Source organism: Ambystoma mexicanum, chromosome 9 (genome assembly GCF_040938575.1).
Source record: "Ambystoma mexicanum isolate Mex_15411 chromosome 9, UKY_AmexF1_1, whole genome shotgun sequence".
Classification (NCBI taxonomy): Eukaryota; Metazoa; Chordata; class Amphibia; order Caudata; family Ambystomatidae; genus Ambystoma; species Ambystoma mexicanum.
Window position 1 is genome coordinate 635,994,162 of NC_090931.1, and position 20,211 is coordinate 636,014,372.

General features: G+C 46.4%; 1 protein-coding gene across 1 annotated transcript in view; it reads right to left on the reverse strand.

Annotated features, from left to right (window-relative positions):
- FOXN1 (forkhead box N1) overlaps nt 1–20,211 on the reverse strand; it is an 848,919-nt gene that overhangs the window by 479,959 nt on the left and 348,749 nt on the right. The window contains exon 4 of the mRNA XM_069615340.1: nt 4,570–5,037. Within this exon, the coding sequence (XP_069471441.1) occupies nt 4,570–5,037 (468 nt within the window). The remainder of the gene's footprint in view (nt 1–4,569; nt 5,038–20,211) is intronic.

A 20,211-nucleotide genomic window follows, 5' to 3' on the forward strand; every position in this document is an offset into this window, starting at 1 on the left:
TTTAGGGTGAAGTGGTGCCCGCAGCGCCTGAGACTGTTGGACCTACAATGATCACGAAATGTCTACCCAGCGGAATGGCGATTTGGGAGGTGGAGGCTCGTTGTCTGGTGGGGAGGGGGGTGTAAGAGGGTGGGAGGGGGAGTAGAAGAGGGTGGGAGGGAGGGTGGAACGGCTCTTGCTTTATCTGTTTGACTTGTTGCAAAATTCAATAAAGTTTTCACAAAAAAAAGAAACATCTTTGGTTAGTTGTCTCTGCTACTCCTGCCATTATCCTGTACTAGTTTCTTCCTCTCTAGAGGGGATCTATGTGATCACTGCGAAAATTAAATACCGAAAGCAAAAATGTCGAATTTTGTTTCTTCTTTTCACACAATTATATAGGGAGGGAGATCCCCCGCAGCCCACCCCCTTACTCCCCTTTACCTAATTAAATACCCTAACCCACCCCCACATATAATTGTGGCGAGATCCGGAAAAAAAGTTTATCATTTTTGCATTCTGTATTTTGATAGGCGTAGTAAACGCGTTATACGCCTGGAGGGTATGTTGCTTTTCTAGTGACTACCGCTCTCCTAGTCTATGATCCCTTTTCCACAAAAAGCCCTCGCACTGTCCCTCCTAATAAGTTGCTACCACAATGACAAAAGGACATGCGCCCAGCGCTGTTCATTATTGCTAATAAATTCCCAATGCATGTCATGATCCAGTCCTGTCCCCTTCCAAGGGATTACATCCCTTAAGTATGAAGGAAAGGGGCCTTTAGGCCTAGGAATAATCACTATCTGCGTAACTCTAGAATACCCATGCATGTGAGCTTTCCTGGGTGGTAGCGGGCTGGGGATCTGGTAAAGGCCAGATGAAAAGAAGACCTTTAACAAAGTCTCGTCACCTTTAGTCCTGGGAAAGCCTGATTGCCAGGGTATAGGGTATTGTAGCTATAAGAAACGTGGCATAACGTCCACAGTGTTAAAAGGGCTCTATATTTTTTCTTTGTGAAATGGTGCGCCATTTTTTTTAAAAAGACGCAAAAAAGATGGCCTCCATGGAAATGTCAAAGGTAACTACTCACTCTTCTCCATTTTTATTGTGATTGTTGGTCATCGGGAAGAGCAGTGCACCGGCGCGTTTGAAGCGACTAGCTGCTGGGAATCAAGTTGTTTTTTTACCTCTCTTTGTACTAATAATTAGGATCTCGCCCCAATCTTTGGGCTGGGAGGAGTTCCTGACAGAAGTGCACCTTGTGTGCCATTCTGTTTGCTAAGGTCACTGTAGCGTTAGTGATCATTTTTCAATAACAGAAATATTCAGAGGAAGGTACAGGCAGGTGTGGCAGTAAAAACGGTGGTGTTACTATATGCCGAAGACATGTCGATCTATCGAAAATAGTTGAGTTTTGGTGCCTTTTCTACGTACAAATGAATTGGGATAAGTCAGAAATAATCCCCCTCGCACCAGCTACAATGCCTTGTATGGCCTCAATTAGTTTTGCTGGTGTCTGCAGGGGCTACGGATCTATGTCAAAAAGCCAGGAATAAAAGACTGACGTTGCAAATTCCAGCCTGAGCCGAACTTTTCTTGGTGCCCTCTCACCCGGCCCTTTTTCAGGGGAGGACGGGGTCCCCTGCATCCTCCACCTCTCCACTACACAGGCCCTAATGCCCCAACCCCTATTTTCGTCGTTAGGAGGGATTTGGGGGGACCAGCCCCCCCTCTGAAATCCTGGGCCCCCCTTCTGCTCCCCCTACCTCAGCTGGGCTGCTCTCTGCACTGTCAACGCAACACAACACAGGAGCTGAACAACAGGATAGTATATAGTTGTGCAGAAATAGATAGTGAACGGAGGCTGTCATAAGTCTTCATAAGCACAGCAGTCAAAACAGTTCCGTTCCCTCTGCAGCTAAGACCAGCCCATCCAATCAGAATGTGGCGCACAAAACTGCTAAGGATGGGCCGTTAATCACTGAATGGTTTCGTGCCTGCATTCTGATGGGAGGGGAGGTGCAGTGGGGTGTGGGTAGTTGGTGTGCACAAAAGCCTCTCTGCAGGAGTGCTTGTAACGTCACACATTCCCTTTCATATACCCCCACTTTTGTCTGTGCCCCCCTTCTTTTGTCATTGGCCCCCTCTGTGACCCTCCTAAATTTCATTCCTGGCGCCGCCACTGCTACCACCCCTCTACCCCACACCCCCACTTACCTGCTGGGGGGCTTCCGCTCGTCCCTCTGCAGGTCACATAGACCAAAGCTCAACTAACAGCACCCTGTGCTTCCGTCTATACGTGACCGATTGTGCCTCTGGCTTCATCTTGGGCTATATTCTAGGCAACCTATAGACCACGAACAGTAAAGGCATACTGACCAGCAAAGCTGTATTTTTAGCTACATTTTTGGAAGACGATAGAACAGCTGGAGGCGGGAGTTAGAACATGACTTAGATTTCGATTTTTGATGGCCAGGAGAATGTCAATTAATAGACTACTAGTACCCAAGCATCTTCAAATGTTTCAGAACAAGCTGTTAGCACTCTAAAGTTAGAAAGGTGAATCTGACGTTGATATGAGGGGGTGTCCAGGAACATGAACCAACAGATTTATTTATTTAGTCTGCCCTTGTAATGCGCAATATGTATACAAAATCGCTTTGGAGAGCAGTGAACTTGAAAGGATGGGGGAAAGGTGGAGAGGATAGAAGATATAATTAACAGCTAAACAGGCAGTCACATTCCGACATGCCTGCAGATACAATTAATCAGTACTGATGTCAGGCTCTTATTGCAAGTCTTCTGGGTTGGACATCATTTCGGCTGAAAATATGGTTTTGTGAGCCTCGTAGAGGGAATAGAAAAGGGTTGTTAGTGCCTTTCTGAACTTCACGTGGTCTCCCTGAAGTCACAAACTCTCCAGGCAGTTGCAAGCAGAACAGTCACTAGTGCTGGCATTACAAGATTCACACATTTGCTATTTAATGGCACATCATATTGGTTGCATTCTAGGCAAATTCTCTACCACATTCAAATGGAAGAGGCATGATAGTCATTAAACTCCCTTGGCACCTATAGGGCTGCACATCAATGTCTGGACAGTAAAGGGCAGAGCCCCTATCTGGAAGCAGATCTGGAAAGTTGTATTAAAAGGGATGGGTTGCCGTCCCCAGACCACTGTATCTAGCCAAGTCAGGACCTTACTTTGTCTTTGACAGTGAAATGCCGAGAAAATGGCCGGGTTTGGATGCCTTAAGATGGAGGCAATTGATTTTGTATTATGGTATTTCGGCTATGTTGTTTTATCTAAGTCAATAAAAAAAAATAGTTGGCGTTCTTTTTCAATTTTTTTAAATAGGGGATCCCCCATATGCCCCACAACCACCTCCCAATAACACATCACTACCGTTCTCACCTGCCCTATACCCGTTACCCCTTAACATACATATCTACATTTTGCTCTCCACAAAGTAGTTTTGTCGCTTTGATAAAACAACGGTGCACCAGAATTTCGTAACAAAGAGATGCTGATTGAAAAAGAAGTTTATGGTCCATATGACCATAATTCCCTAAAATACGTCCATCTTGCATAGGGATGCAAACAATCGTGGGGTGGATTAGGTAGTTCTAAGCTGATGCTCACTCTAAAGATCAGGAAGACAGGCCTTATATTAAACTCCATGAAAGGGTAAATTGGGAAGCAGATCTCGGAGAAGAGGCGGTAGATGAGTACTGGGCTATGTCATGCGCGTATGCAACGAATATATCGCTAAGCCCCAGACTGTGTGTGATGCTTTTTAAATTTGTGCATAACATCCATTATACCCCAAAGAAGTATCCTCATTTTGGAATGGGCCAGGTGACTTAGTGCCGTTGGCATGGACCTGCTGGGGTTTGGCATGCTTCAGCCTGTGGCAACCAAGAGAGTATCTATTAGAGACCTAGATAAGTGCTGCCTCAGTGTTTGGCATTTCACGAGAGCCTGATTGCAGGGAACAGTAGAAGTTGATGATGGTGAATAGCTGCCTTCATCTGAAGGCCCCCCTTCCATGGGGTTTTGAGAATGGTGAGGTGAATGGGTGGTAAGTGGGTGGATGAAGTGGTCAGCAAAATGGCTCCACATTCACTGTGTGTACAGACAGCTAGACAGGCACATTAAACAGGGTGACATAAACATAAGTTTAACTGTGTGTGTGTGTTTATTTGTGTTGGTGTCTTTAGTGAACTAGCCAGTGCCATGGTCTGCAAACAAATTGTGTATAAAATGTGGCATATCCAGAGACACCAGACGTTCCCTAATACTCAACTCTTTGTATAAGTGAGATATCCACAAACCAGGGCAGGGATCCAACACTGAACTCTTCAGTATAGATGCTGTTATAATACTGTAGTCTGCATGTATGTTATGAACTATCAGGGCACACTGGAATTGTTATGTGTAAATAAGGAATTATCCAGGAACTGTGTGGCTAGCACTGCAATTAATTTGAACTAGTAACTTCCTGCCACTGTAGCACCGTGTGTAAGTATGTCTGATCAGTCAACTCAATTGAAAACCTACAAAAGTGTAACAAAAGTAGGGAAACTCACCATGATTTGTGAGCTGCAGTCATGGTTCGTATTGTACCAGGAATGTTCGGAGGGCAATTCTGACGTGCACAATGATTCTGTCTCTCCGGACCTTGTTGAAACCATCATCTCAATGCTGTCTGATAATTCCCCATTTTTATAAGACTGTGCACCAAGAACCATAGGATGGAGATCTTCCAAGAAAACGTTCTCGCTAAACTGTCTCTTGTATGGGTGGAACTGCTCACGGCCGTTCTTCCTGAAATGCTCGTACTGGCCGTCTGTGGTCTCTTCAGAGCTATACCGTCGGAATTTTTCATTAGTGCAGACATTGTACTTGCTGCTAGCCACTATGCCTTGGTTGGTGGGGAAATCCCTATGGTCCTGTGGAAGAGGAGGATGGGGGCTCGGACTCCGAGATCTCTCAGACATGATTCTATCAGTCCCGCTTTCGGATCTATAGGTCTGGCAGAGGAAACTGGTCTGATCCTGCAAGAAACACATATACAGATAGCATTTGATTAAATCAGAAGATAATACGTTAAAAAGCTGCATTGTAAATCATACAATTTGACGGTGAATCTAGGTAAACATTTAGTTTAAAAGTATTTATTTGTTACAAATACATATGAGAATATACAATATGATGTTCCATAAAACGTACAACAAAATAAATATCAAAACAGAATAAAATATTTGTGGCACAAGAAAGTAAAACTAGAGAAACTAAAATAATTAAAGCCAGTTCATAGCCAAAGTAACCTTTACCCAGGTTTGTCAATGTTTTTTTTTAAATGCTACCAAAATATAATTCATTCCCATTTCTAAGCCCATCACAAATAATTATGCTCCATCAGCAGATGGTAGTCTCTCAGGCGCACCAATTCATATTGTGTAGATTCTTTATGTTCTGAATTTACAACACACAAACACCACATGTCATGGAAATTCAATCATCATCCCTGAAAGCCCTCAATAATCTGTATTTATTGAGAGAAAATGTCTTTCATTCGGCATCCTTAAAGCATTAACAACGATCTTTGGACCTAGTCACAGCAGGTGCATTTCATTAGAGGTATAAATGATAAGCACATTTTTATAATACATTTTTAAAATCGAGTTTCTGGGTGTTTGGGCCAGCTCTCCCCTCTGTTGAAATCGTCTCACCTGGGCCCACAGGCATCACTGGTCAGTGTGCCCGGTGGCCTTCGTACCTGGCCCTAGAGTATCGGGAATCTCCCTAAGGCACCAAACCTGTGGCTGAAAAGACAACTCACTATTTTGGTGCATTGGTGAATAGTTTCATAGTAACAAGCAATCAGAATAACAAAACCAACGACAGCACAAGACTTCGGCGCAAGTGAGAGCCCCCTCCCTCTGTGCACCCTTCTTTTATATCCAAAGGAACACATGGATTTCAATGGAAAAGGTGATCCAAACAGGGCAATGAATTATGTTGAAACAATGTTGCTGGCAGAGAACAAAACCTCATTATGCAAGTCTTTGATACGAGAAGCGCTGTTTCATGTTAGTGTTATCAGTGAGGACAGCATATCGTAATGCACTTTGCCAAGGTGAATATACTCCTTAAAGATTCACACTTGCTCTGAAGCAGGTGAGAAGGCTTGCAATATGATGACTGCTGTTTGCTAATGCCACTTTTCCTAAGAAAGCAGGAGCCTAAAACACACTTTTATATGCCAAAAAGCTAACACGTCAGAAGTGAGAGAAATGAAAACGAGCATTCCTGCACCTTAGGCAAAGAGCCTTCATTGCAAAGACATGCCCACTAGAGTCTAAAGTTTTGACTGACACAAGCAAGAACATTTGTTTAAACGTGGCAGTTTGCAGTGTCTGCTCAATATTATAATGCAGTAATGTGCAAGGGGGAGTACATAGACTTTTCAATTCCATCTTTCTGTGGCATTGTATCTTTCATAGATCCACATGCTTTGAATATTCCCCGGTGTCAGGCTGACACTCTTCGGTTACCTTATTGTTTCCCTTGCTTAAAGCAAAGAAAACTTTGTTTTATAGGCTGTCACCCTTGTTATGGGGGCTTTTGGTCCCAACCAATGGGACCTCGAGTAGTTAGTCCACTAGACCCTCCTCCTCTTCCTCCCTTCAGGTTCTAACCATATGTCACGCTGATGGGAGTCCTTGTGTTTTCTCGCCAGGAAAAACAACATTAATCTTCAATATTCATTGTCGTCTTCTTGATGATTCATCGAGTTAACTACAAAATCTTCTTTACAGAAGAAAGCCTTCATTCGTGTATTCGAAAATCTCTGCTCATCGAGTCATCAAGCCTTGACAGATAAGTGGGAATGGAAGGTAAAAGGAAAGCCTTGTTTAAGGCCTATGCTTCCTGTGGCCTTAAAAATGTCTTCGAGGGAGACAGGCACACAGACTGTATCTACTGTCTGTACCCCCATCACACAGTAGAACACTGCAAAATTTGTAAAGGGTTAAAAAACCCAAAGGACAGGAATCGTAGCCTTATGTGCTGGTTAAATGAGGGAAACTATCCTGAGTCAACTATCCCTCTGACGTTGAGTTTATGAGAAGTATGGCCTGCCCAAAATAAATATAAATAATTAACAGAGGGCTAAGTCGGAACAAAAACCATCTAAAAAGCATAGGAGCTACGAGCCGTCGGCAGGGCGAGAGGTCTTAACGTCGAAGGAAAAGAGGCCATTGATGGCTCCAAAACCTCTGTCCCCTTCAGGCAAAAAGGCGGCCAGTCCATCGTCAAGCAAATCGACGAAGCAAAAAGCAATAAAACCGTCTACAGAGTCACCGTCGCCCAGCGGGCACTAAATGTCTGCAGTTGTGTCAACCACTACAGCGATGACAGGACAGGGTGTTGCCCTCCCGTTGTCGAGCAAACATAAATCAAATGGCCTGGCAACAGCAACCATGTCGTCAGCGACAATACCTTTATCATCAACAACAGCATCTTCAGGAAAACAGAATTCTTCCATGATGCATGTAAAATCCTTGTTGAAGATCTCGTCAACTCCAAGATCCTAGTCGATTTTGTTGCCTCCTCCATCAATGAGTCATAAACAAAGATAACCAAAGTTGACAACCACGTCCATGGAAAGAAAAACCCAGTTGGCGGTGGATATGAGACCCCCAGGGACAAGTGGGTCGCTGTCGACCGTGCCAGCGACAAAACACACCACGAAAAAGTCTCAAGAAGCTGGGGCTAGTGTCTCACAAGTTGGAGATAAGGGCTCAGGAAAAGCTACACCTAAAGCCCTCACAGAAAAAGAAGACACCACAGAGTGAACCCAGAGGTAGCTAAGGCACAGGTGATCCTGTCACCAGTCTCACCCTTTGCTTACTCTCAGGTGATCCCAAAGGACAGATTGCAGCATGAAATTGATACTGATTTCGGGGCACAATACGAACAGCAGACACAGATTTTAGATTTAGAAGAGTCTGTAATCGTGCAGGAACAGCAACAAGCCTTACCGGCTCCTAGGGTGCCTACAACCCCAGGGAGAAACATTACCCACTGTGTGCTGTTAGGGCGCCAACAAGGCCGATAGGGCCTGGAAGAAGTGCTCCACCTTACACTGGGGCATAATCACTTGGATGCACATCAGACAGATATTCAAGCCCTATTAACAAACACACAGGCTCTCTTGTCTTTGCAAGTTGTCTCTTCGTTGCAAAGAGTCATTGCGCAGCTGGACTCAACCTTAACAAAACCTTTGTTTCTGGTGTGGAAAGCACCAACCCTGACCCCTCAGCCACATCGATCACCCTCCCCATCCTGGGTAAGGGCAAGGTCAAGGGATTCGGACGAAATGTATGAATAAAAATGACCAACCCCACCAAAAGACTTAAAACACACACCACGAAAAGTTCTAACTACCAAAAGTTCAAACTTTTCGTGGTATGTGTTTAGGTGTTTCGGTGGGGGCGGTATGGGCTCACTACAGTGAGCGGGGTGTTGCGGGGGACACCCCTGCAGCTGCCCGAAAAATAAATAAATAAAATAAAGGACCCTGCGGCGCCGGTTCCCGATCATGGAAGTCAAAGGGAACCGGCGCTGCAGGGACACAGAGCGAAGGAAGGAAAGGTAAGTAGGGTGTGGGTGGAGGTGTGTTGTGGGTGTGGGTGGGGGTGTATGTAGGTATGGTTTTCTGTTGGATGTTCGCATGGTAAATGTATGAACATTTGTAGTGCGTACATTTCCCATACAAACATGTCCGTCGAAGACTTTTCCGCAATGGAAAAATTACGTATATCCAAGGTGAAGGTCGGTGGCACGGTCTAGAATGCAGTCCTCCTAAGAGCCCTCATGTTCCAGGTCACGCTCAGTTGCCCAGACCACATATATCTCCTACACCACTTCAACAAGGGCACTCTTCACCTCCGAGACGCACACAGGAAGAGGGAGAGTTTACAGACACCGATGAGGATCAACCCGAGGAAACCACTATGGCAACCTCGTCGCACACACCCCAAAGGGATGACGACTGGTATATGGACTCGTCAGCCATGGATCCTCCAGAAGAGGCTCAAAAACATTATCTGCCTGACGACATCTCAGTGTTCCATAATGTCATCACAAAGGCCTGCCAAGAATTCCGCCTGATCGCATGCAAGTACAAAAAGCAATGCTTCCTATTTGATCACATCGGAAAGTTAAAGAAGGCAGTAGTCCCCATACTGATTCTAGATGTGTGGGCGGAAGGCCTGAAGGTAATGAGACACCATTTTTCTGAACTGGCGGTTAAGGGGCGTTTGGATAAAATGTTCAACCCTCGGGATTCAACACTAAAGTGTCTTACCTGGCAACCGTCCCCAGAGTCGGTTGTTTCAGCAGCTGCGAGTCGGAAGGCCCTTTCCAACAAACAGAAGTGTGCATTTCCCCCGGAAAACGAGGGCCACAAGCAGGATGCTTTTGGCAAAAAGGTTCTGGCAATAGCAGGCAATTCCCTGGTCGTTATCGCCCGCTACTTGAGGGAGATGTGGCATAGGATAGCACCCATACTCGAACATCTCCTAGAGGACAAAGGGAAGGAGGCTAAGGCAATTCTCAAAGAGGGTGAAGAGGTGTTGAACAACAGTATAAACATTGCAGTGGCCCTCGCTGAAACGTGGTGCAAGAAAATTGGCAATTGTGCGGTACTAAGATGCCAGGGTTGGCTCAGATGCACAGACTTTCGCATCGAGGTCCATGGTAGACATGGCCTTTGAAGGGGATAACCTCTTTGGACCCAAGATAGACAAAGCCCTCAAGGCCATAAAGACAGACTCGGACACAGTATAATCCCTCACATTGTTGCAAAGCCGACACTCCTTTTGGCCCTTCATAGGTAACTCAGGAACAGCAGGATCTTCCACCTCCACTAGAGGAGGCAGACGTTACACAAGGGGCGCATCATACTACTCTCAGGGGTATAAACGATCCTACCAATGTTATCAAAGGTCAAAAGACTTTCGACAAACACAAAGGCACAAACAGATGCCAGGCTCCCAGAGGGGTTGACAGGGGGCGCAACAACAGGGACTATTACTAAAAACAAAGCTGGGTTGGAGGAAAGGTGTCACAGCATGTCCAAAACTGGAGACACATAACATCAGACAGGTAAGTGCTAAAAGCAGTAACCCACAGGCATCTACTGGAATTCACAAAGCTCCCCCAGAAATCCTCCCAAGTTGCGACGCACCTCCCCACAGGAAACTGTTAATACAAGAGGCGTAACACATGTTGGAAAAAAGTGCCATAGGAAAAGTTCCAAAATGATTCAAAGGAAAGGGAGTTTACTCCTGATACTTTGTCGTTCAAAAACCGGACGACAACTGCTGACCCATTTTGTATCTACGCAAACTAAACAAATTCATAAAGAGACAACTTCCACATTCCAATTCACCCACTGCACAGGAAGTACTTACGCTTCATGGCAGAAGGGGTCCACCACCAATTTTGAGTGCTGTCATTCGGCCTAAAGTCAGCCCCACGCACATTCACCAAGTGTCTCGCTCCAATAGCCGCTAGCCTCCACAGGGAGGGCCACCACGTGTACCCCTGTTTGGATGACTGGTTGGAAAGAGCACCCACCATGACCGGAACATTAAGATCAACGTCGGAGACATTCCATCGGCCCGAAAGCCTGGGATTTGCCATTCATTACTCAAAATTCTCTCTTCGGTCATGCAAGAAATTGTTTTTTCTTCACGCAGAATTCCCTACGAGGCAACCCAGGGTATGTCCACTGTCAGAAAAAGCAAGCACACTATTATCGTTGATTCAGGCTTTCAAACCAGGCCGATGGCTAACAGTGCACCACTGCATGCAGCTTCTGGGAGCTGTGGTGTCTTGTATCCCTCTAATCCAGAACTGCCGGCTCCATATGAGGCCCGTGCAGGAATTCATCATGTCAAACTGGTCCGAAACATCTGGAAAATGGGGGACAAAGTACAAGTCTCAGCCAAACTGGCCCAGAGGCTTCAGTGGTGGGTGGACAAAGCCAATCTCACGAAAGGCTATTAGTTCCAAGACCCACCGTGTCACAAGACACTCATCACTGACGCGACTATGTTGGGCTGGGGAACCCACATAGATCAGCTCCATGTCAGAGGGCAGTGGTCCACTCGGGAGACATTTCTTCACATCACTGGAGCTCAGGGCAGTAAGATGGGCACTGAAATCCTTCTTACCGGCACTCAGGGGGGCAGTTGGTGAGAGTCCTAACAGACAATACTACAATGATGTACTACCACAGGAAGCAGTGGAAACATGGTCCAGGACCCTATCCCTTGAGGAACAACACATTTGGCACTGTGAAATACCACACAGCATCTCCCTGCAAGCATTCCATCTTCCTGGAGTCCAGAACTAAATGGCGGACAGGTGTCCCACGAGTAGGAACTAGACAACAGTTACCTGCAGCAACTGTTTCAGCAATGGGGTCACCCATTTGTAGACCTATTTGGCACCAATATATACAAATAAATTGAAATATTTGCCAGCAGAACATCTCAGCAGTGGTTAGTGAGGGACGCGTTCTCCTTCCCATGGAGCAACCTGCTCGTATATGCGTTCCCTCCCTTTCCAGTCATACGCCGGGAAGTGCAAACAATTGGAGCCGATTTGTGCAGTGTAATCCTCATCACTCCGAACTGGCCACATCAAATGTGGTACTCGGACCTAATCCAGCTCTCGGCAGATCAACCAATACACATACACAATCACCCGAGCATCATTGCGCAAGAGCACAGGAAGATATTGCATCACGATCCATAGTGTCTACGGCTAACAGCATGGCTCCAGATTTTGCAGAGTTTGGAAGTCTATCAATCCTTCAGGAATGCAGGGACATTTTGTCAGCAGCCAGGCCCCTGCCACCAATAAGTCATATAACCTCAAGTGGAAATGGTTCTGTGCTTGGTGTGCAAAACAACAGAGCATCAAAGTGCTCCAGGTGCAGCTGGAACAACTACTTGCGTACCTTCACCTTCGCCAAGCAGGGCCTAGCACACACATCCATTTGGGTGCACTTAGCGGCTATCTCCAGGTATACCAGAAGGAGTAAGGGCATCCCCCTGTATAGCAGCAGAGTTATAAAAAACTATCTGAAAGGTATATTCAGAACATTTCCATCAACAAAAAGGACACCTCCAGAATGGAGCCTAAATACAGTCTTAGCAGGAATGATGAAGAAGCGCTTTGAGCGAATGGCCAGGGGCCAGCTCAAATACCTCTCCTGGAAGGTTGCATTCCTGGCAGCCATCACGTCAGCCAGGCGAGTGTCAGAAATCCAGGGTCTTGCTGTCAACGAACCATACTTAAGGTTCCAAAAGGATAAAGAGCTGCTGATGACCAATCCACGATTTATCCTGAAAATCCCTACGGACTTTCACAAAAATACAACAATTGCTTTACTGGTCTTTTTTCCAAAAAGCTACGTCCCCAGCAGAGATACCTCTACACTCTTTGGGCATAAAAAGGGCTATTTGATATTACATTGACAGAACCAAGCCCTTGCTAAGCTTAACACAACTGTTCCTGGCTTATGGACAAGCTAACAAAGGGAAAGCTAATTCAATGCAGGGCATTTCTAGGTGGATTTCTTCTGTCATTTCCTTCTGCCATGTGTCAGCAGGGAAACGACTGAGTGCTCTGCCCCATGCTCACGCCACAAGAGCCACTGTGGCCTTGGCGGCTGGGTGAGCAGGAGTGTCCATCGCAGACATTTGCCAAGCAGCTACATGGTCGGTGCCATATAAGTTTACAAGGCACTACTGCTTGTAGAGACAGCACGCAGCAGATGTTCAAACAGGAAGAGCAGTCCTCAGGGATGTCATTTTACAAAAATGCCAGGGGTAGCGGAAGTGACATCACACGACCATTGACCCTCTAATGACATCACAGGAAGGTATGTAATTTGACCCCCGCCCAGCAGTGACATCACAGGAAGTGATGGCAAATGGCCTTCAGATTTTTTTAGGTGCATCTAGCACCCGTGTTTCCAGGTGCTCTCATTTCATCCAGATGTAAGAACCGAGGCACAGATGGAGGCATGATTTGTCCACGATTACACATTTGGGGAATGCCATTTCCCAGATTCGACGTGTGGCCTATATGTAAGACATACATAATGCAGTATTTCTTACAGGGTAACCGAAATCTGTAACGTAGACTACAGCTAGTGTATAAAACATCTTTAGATCAATGGACACAGAAGTATGTGTTATCTGTGGCGTTGCTGTGTTAAACAAGCCAAAAAATCACTGACCCGAGGAGGCGTGTGCTGCTGTTTAACCAGGAGAAAAATGCTGCAGGAGCAAGACCAGAAAATTGAATCATTGACCCGGATTAAGTATCAACAAAATTCCCTGGTTATAAATGTATATATGATTCAGCTACCACTATGATAGAATAAATATTTGACTGGTCTGTGTGCATAGATGTGTGCATAGAGGAGAGTGCATCTGATAATGTTATCTTTGCTGGAGTATAATACCTGGGAATAGTCCTTTCAATATACCCAAGACCCCCCCCCATAGTTTTTATTATCTAGGCGTAATACTGGGTGCCAGAGGACTTTAAAAATAAACACCATTTAATGTGATATAATTGCTGCACACATACATTCATAGCACCACACAGTTATTTAAAATTGAAAATACCCACAAGTTGCTTCTCACCCGGGGACTTTCTGGCAGACTTCAAGGAACGCACTGCACACTACCCCTTTGTGAGACCCAGTGGTGACCAATGGCGGGGAACTAAATTTGGCAGCTCCCCTGCGAGCCATGCTTTGGGGTTCCCCCAAGCTCCTTCACAAAGCACAGGGCACGCCACACCCGGGGCTGGTCCAGACCACCACGTGTGCGCAATGTCCATGATGATTATGCCGCTACATGGGCATGCACTACTGAAAGTGAAAGAAGTAAATATGTTTTTCAATCAAAGCTTAAATCTTTAACAGAACATAGAGAGAAGGGAGCGGTGCCTGGTCCAGATACATACCGGCCACCAGTGCTGTCTGGTGAGTTGTTTTTTGGAGGGTGTAAATATTTGTCACAAGTATTTGATTGCAATTGAGCATAGCGAGGGAGCCCAAACTAATGAAAATTGGTTAGGGGGGGTGGGAGATTCTTCTCCCTCCCCAGAGTAAATGTATTGAATAATGGGTAGAAATGGTGCATTCTATGACAAGACAGGAGGCTCGCATTATGCTATTTCTTTCTTTATTTACTGCCAGGTCAGCACTTTAAAGCTTTCAACTTTAATACTGAACATTTCTGTTTTCTAGAAACAAAGTTTGGAAAACAAAATGCAGAAGTTTAAAGAACCTCTAGTCCATAGTCTTATTCGATCAATCTGCATCAGGGAACTACAAGCCCCATGAGTCTTAGGTCTGAGGTAGTCCTGACCTTTCCCCTCTGCCCCTATCCGAGGGCAGCCCTCTCCATAAGAACCCCTATGACCAGGTCCTTTCCTCTTTCTTTCTGCTGCCAACAGATAAGTGACATGATTTATTGTTTCTTCTGTAGAAGAGATAGATGAACTCTATATCACCTGTATATGGATATTAATTGCTTGGATATTGTTGTAATACACGTAGTAATGCTTATTGCTCATTTTCAACGGCTTGTGCAGGAAAACGAAACTCATTTACAATGATTTGTAGTCACCTCAGAACGCGCGCGTGTTCTTATCGTGGCGCGTATCATTAGGGCAGTGCGAGCGCAGCGAGTTTCCCGCACCTCGCGGGTAAGAAGAGTGTTGTGAGCGAGCTGGGGCCGGAGTCACGTGCATATTTAGCCCGCGTTAGACTACCGCGCCCCGCTCTCTCTCTCTCTGTATTTCGCCGCCGGCGAACACAGCGGCCGTTAGGACCCAGGGGAGCTGGAACCTTCCACAGTTCCCAGCGTCCCCTGGGAATCCAGCTTCCGCGTGCATTGCGCACGAACAGAGAACGAAGGAAGTTGGTTTGATAGAGCTCCAGTCAGAATTTTGAAAAAAAAAAAAAAGGGAAGCTGCTTTCACACACACGCTGCTAGCAATATACAGCACGTGTTAAGAAGTGTGCAGAAGCATTTCCAACTGTTGACTCCCTCACAGTTGGCTCTGCCAACACCAAGGACATGGCTACATTTGGCATCCCCACTAATACTCCTTCCTCTTCCCCAGAATGGAGCCAAGAAGAGTGGGTAGAAGACCCTTCCCAACAAGATTCTGACTTATCATTAAGTTTTAAGAAGGTACTTGGAGATTCCTTGATTCAAGCTGTCTCACAGGGGGTGCAACCTGTTACGAAAAGGCTGGAGACTCTAGAAATGATTATGGCTAAACAGCAGAAACAGCTTACAGCCAGGAAAAGACAGGCTAGCAGCCCTGAGGAAGGAACGTCGGCAGGACACCCCCAGAAAGGGGTTGAAAAGAAGGGGTGTAAAGTAGCCCGGAATAGCAAGCACTCTTTGACCCCCCGGGTATCGATGAAAGGGTTAACACTGTTCCCCAATTGGAAGGCGAACCTGTCGCCAGGCTTAAAGAATCCTTCCTGGCTAAGAAAAAAGAAAGTCAGGACAGACCCCTGTCCCTGGGGTGTACAATCTAGGGGACGAAGACGAGGGCTATTCGCCCGACGATGAAGGGGGTGAGGAGGAAGATTACATCGATAGAGATGTTGAAGGCGCCCATGGTATCGACGATACAACAGACATGTTCGACCCAGAGGCCATTCGGCATCCCAAGTCATCGGATTGGGAGGCGTCATCCAGAGTGGCAGCATACATGGTCCAGCACATTAGAAAACCCCTAGAAAGGGAAGTAAGGTCACGCATGAGGTCGGAGTGCCCCAGACCAGTGCTGCCGAATAAGTTTGCAGATACTCCAGACCTTGACCCCAAGATGGTCACCTTTGTGACCAAAGCAGCTCGTGATATAAGGAAAGGAGTAGACCGTGCCTGGAGGGGGTGTCAGGACAAGCTCCTAGACATCTCAGGGCCCCTAGCCAAGATCATGGATCTGGCGGAGAAATCAAAAGATACCGGTATCCCAGTAGACGTGACAGTCTTAGGTAACTGGGCGCAGTGAGCAGTATGCCTCCTAGGCAACGCCAACTGTGCCATCTCTTCAGAAAGAAGAAGAGGAGTCCTGTTAAAAATAGATAACAAATTGAGTGATCTCGCCAGCTACGAGGCAGGTGAAGGCGCCAAAGGAATGTTGTTCGGCGAAACTTTCGCTAAAGAAATGTCTCAATTCGTAGGCACATATATTGCTCTAGAGAGAGCACAGAGTTCCATCAGGAAGATCTTTCCCGGGCGAGTTTTTGCCGGGACCGGACGACATAGGGGTCGCTCGTCCGGTCGCTATACCTTCCAGGGAATACCCCAAGGTCAACGATCAAATTACTGGGAGTCTAGACAGCAGGATACCTTCTTCCCTGCCAGAACAAGATTTCCAAGAGGGTGAAGAGGAAGAGGATTGTACCGGCAACCGGGACAGTCAGCGGGTGAGTACCGCAAGCTTGCGTGTGGGAGGGAGAACTCTCCACTACCTGAACGAATGGCAAGCCTTATCAAGCGATGCTTGGGTAATGCAAGCAGTAGTCGATCTGCGTTTAGAGTTTATAGGAACACCCGTGCAGACAGCAGAACCTCGCCCCATACACATGACGCAAGCGGAAGCAGCGCTCCTGCACTGCGAGCTCACAAAGTTAGAAAGCAAAGGCGCGATAGAGCGCGAGTACCAACAGGTTCCCGGTTTCCTCAGCACCGTGTTCCTAGTTCACAGAGGGGACAAAATAAGGCCCGTAATAAATTTGAAATATCTAAACGAATGGGTGGTATACAACCATTTCAAGATGGAAGGGATTCATCTGCTTCGAGATCTGTTGCGTACCAGAGATTGGCTGGCCCGCCTAGATCTCAAAGACGCATACCTTACGATTCCGATTGCAGCAGCGTTTCGGAAGTATCTACGCTTCCTATGGAACGGAGAAGTATGGCGTTTCTCCTGCCTCCCGTTCGGCCTCTCCTCCGCTCCGTGGGCTTTCACCAAGCTCATGAAACCAGTGGCAGCTGGCATCAGAGAGAGAGGAATTCGTATTATTATCTATCTAGACGACATCCTCGTCTTTGGCCCAGACAAATTATCATTGACAAAGAGCGTCCAGTGGGTGTTCTTTCTTCTCACTTCGCTCGGTTTTTTAGTGAACCTGGAGAAATCTCAGCTGACTCCGGTCCAGAGAATAGAATTCCTAGGTTTCACAATAGATTCTGTGAAGGCATCTCTCGAGCTTCCAGGGTACAAAGTGAGAGCGATCAAGAAGGATCTCAGAGCTGTGATAGCGAAAAGGGTTATCTCGTTTCGCAATCTAGCCAGAGTAGTAGGTCTGCTAGCAGCCTCTATTCAAGCAATTTTTCCGGGACCGCTTTATTATCGAGCTCTACAGCGGCTAAAAATAAAACATCTGCAAGGAGGCCTTCGATACCACCAACTAGTAACTCTGGACCACGAAGCCCTCACAGAGCTCCATTGGTGGTTACAGAATATGGAGGCTTGGAACGGTCGCGCCATTTTCTGCGACGCCCCAGATCTGGTAATAGAATCGGATGCGAGCAGAGCAGGTTGGGGAGCCAGGTGCGAACACGTGCAGACAGGAGGCTAATGGTCAGAAGAAGAGTTACAGCTCTATATAAATTGCCTAGAGCTACTGGTGGGCTCTTTCGCAGTTCGCGCCTTCACGAAAGAGAGAGTAAAGTGCTGTGTCCTGCTCAAGATGGACAATATCTCCGCAGTAAGGTATATAAACAAATTGGGCGGAACAAGATCCAAAATGCTGGCAGAATTAGCGAAGAGCTTCTGGCATTACTGTCTCCAGCACAGAATATCCGTATCAGCGGAGTATTTGCCAGGGACTCTGAACGAAGCGGCATACTGGAATTCACGTTATCTTGTGGACTCCAGCGATTGGAAACTTCACCCCCTAGTCTTCCAACAATTGCAGGAACTCTGGGGGCCCCTCCACATAGATCTGTTTGCGTCCAGACTGAACGCTCAGATGCCAGTATATTTCAGCTGGAGGATAGACCCGGATGCAGCGGGCACGGACGCCTTCCTGCAATCATGGACAGGAGCAGTGCATTATGCCTTCCCGCCATTCATTATGAAAACGAGAGCGCTAGCGAAAATTCGCAGGGATCACGCGGAGCTCGTAATAGTCCTACCCTTGTGGAAGGCTCAGCCCTGGTTTCCAGTAGCGATGGAACTTTCTATGGATTTTCCGAGGATAGTTCCCATTCTGCCGGACCTTCTTCTCGACCCATCAGGGCAAGCTCACCCACTCATAGCAGCCGGCACAATGCAATTGATAGCCTGCAGAGTTTCAGGAAAAGATGGGAATTGCCAGGAATTTCACAGCTCGCTGCAGAGTGCATCAGAGATTCCTGGGCGCCTTCCACCCTTCGGAGCTATGGTGCGGCTTGGAACGGGTGGGCTACCTGGTGTTCAGACCACGGTGTGGATCCCGTTTCAGCCCCTGTAGTAGAGGTTCTCAACTTCTGAGCTTTTAAATTTCAAGAAGGCGGCGCCTTCAGAACAGTGGGTGTCTATAGGTCCGCTATCTCAGGGGGTCACAAAAAAGTGGAAGGTAACACGGTGGGAGAACACCCAGCGGTCGTGAGATTGCTAAGAGGGATGAAGCTTAAGAAGCCACCGGAACCCAAGGACAAAGTGTTATGGGATGTGAGAGACGTATTTCGTCTTTTCCTCAGATGACCAGATAACGAAAATGTATCCCGATCTCAGCTATCAGGAAAGCTAGCTATGCTGCTCTGCCTTACTTCCTGTAGGAGAGTTTCTGATGTCAAAGCGCTTGAAGTCAATAGGAAAATATTCTATCCAGACGGGGTATCATTTACCATTTCCAAGAGAACTAAGACAGATTCAAGAGTAATAGACTACCCATACTTCACAAGTAATAAGAAGCTTTGCGTTGCACAGTGTATTAAAGATTATGAAAAAGCAACAGCGCATCTTAGACCGCGAGGGGTGTCACAGCTGCTTATAGCGCGCAGGAAGCCTTATCATGCTGTAGCATCTGCTACCATTGCTAGATGGGTGAGGGAGATTATGCAATGGGCTGAAATTGATTTGTCACTTTTTGGAGCGCACTCTGCTAGGGGAGCGATGGCTTCCAAAGCTTTTGTGACAGGAGTGTCTCTTCAGGACATTATGAAATCAGCAGATTGGTCTTCCGAATCAACCTTTAAGACATTCTATTTTAAGCCTGTTTCTGAGATTACGAATATGGTGGTAGCAAGCGTTGAACAAGCATAATGCGAGCCTCCTGTCTTGTCATAGAATAAACATTGCCTACGCTAATAGCTCAGGAAGTCTTCATTCTATTAAAGACAAGGAGGCGAGCATTATATCCCACCCAGAATGGCAAGATTATTGTCTGCATTGCTATATTTGTTATAAGGTAACTCCTTTGCTCATTCCCACCCTCATGATTTTCTCTCCATTATTTACAGGAGAAGAGCAAAAGACGGCCAGATGAAACTCTACTCAACAGTGGAAGGAAACCTGTTCAAGTTGGTCATGTTGGACCGCAAGAGTTCTCAGTTTCAAGGAACAATTCTCTGTTCAATGATAATGGACGGTTCGGTTTGCAAAAATGAAGTTGTTCAAGTGGACAGACATAACGAAAGAGGAAAGGACCTGGTCAGAGGGGTTCTTATGGAGAGGGCTGCCCTCGGATAGGGGCAGAGGGGAAAGGTCAGGACTACCTCAGACCTAAGACTCATGGGGCTTGTAGTTCCCTGATGCAGATTGATCGAATAACACTATGGACTTGAGGTTCTTTAAACTTCTGCATTTTGTTTTCCAAACTTCGTTTCTACAAAACAGAAATGTTCAGTATTAAAGTTGAAAGTTTTAAAGTGCTGACATGGCAGTAAATAAAGAAAGAAATAGCATAATGCTCGCCTCCTTGTTTTTAATAGAATGAAGACTTCCTGAGCTATTAGCGTGGGCAATCTTTATTACACAGCACACTTTCTGGGTAAATGTGGGTAAAAAGCCGACAATGTGGGGAAAAGGCCAACAATCGGGTTTTTAGGGTGTAGGGTAAATCAGTGAGAAAAAAGTACAATAGGTGCAAGTCACCAAAAGTGCAAAGGGCA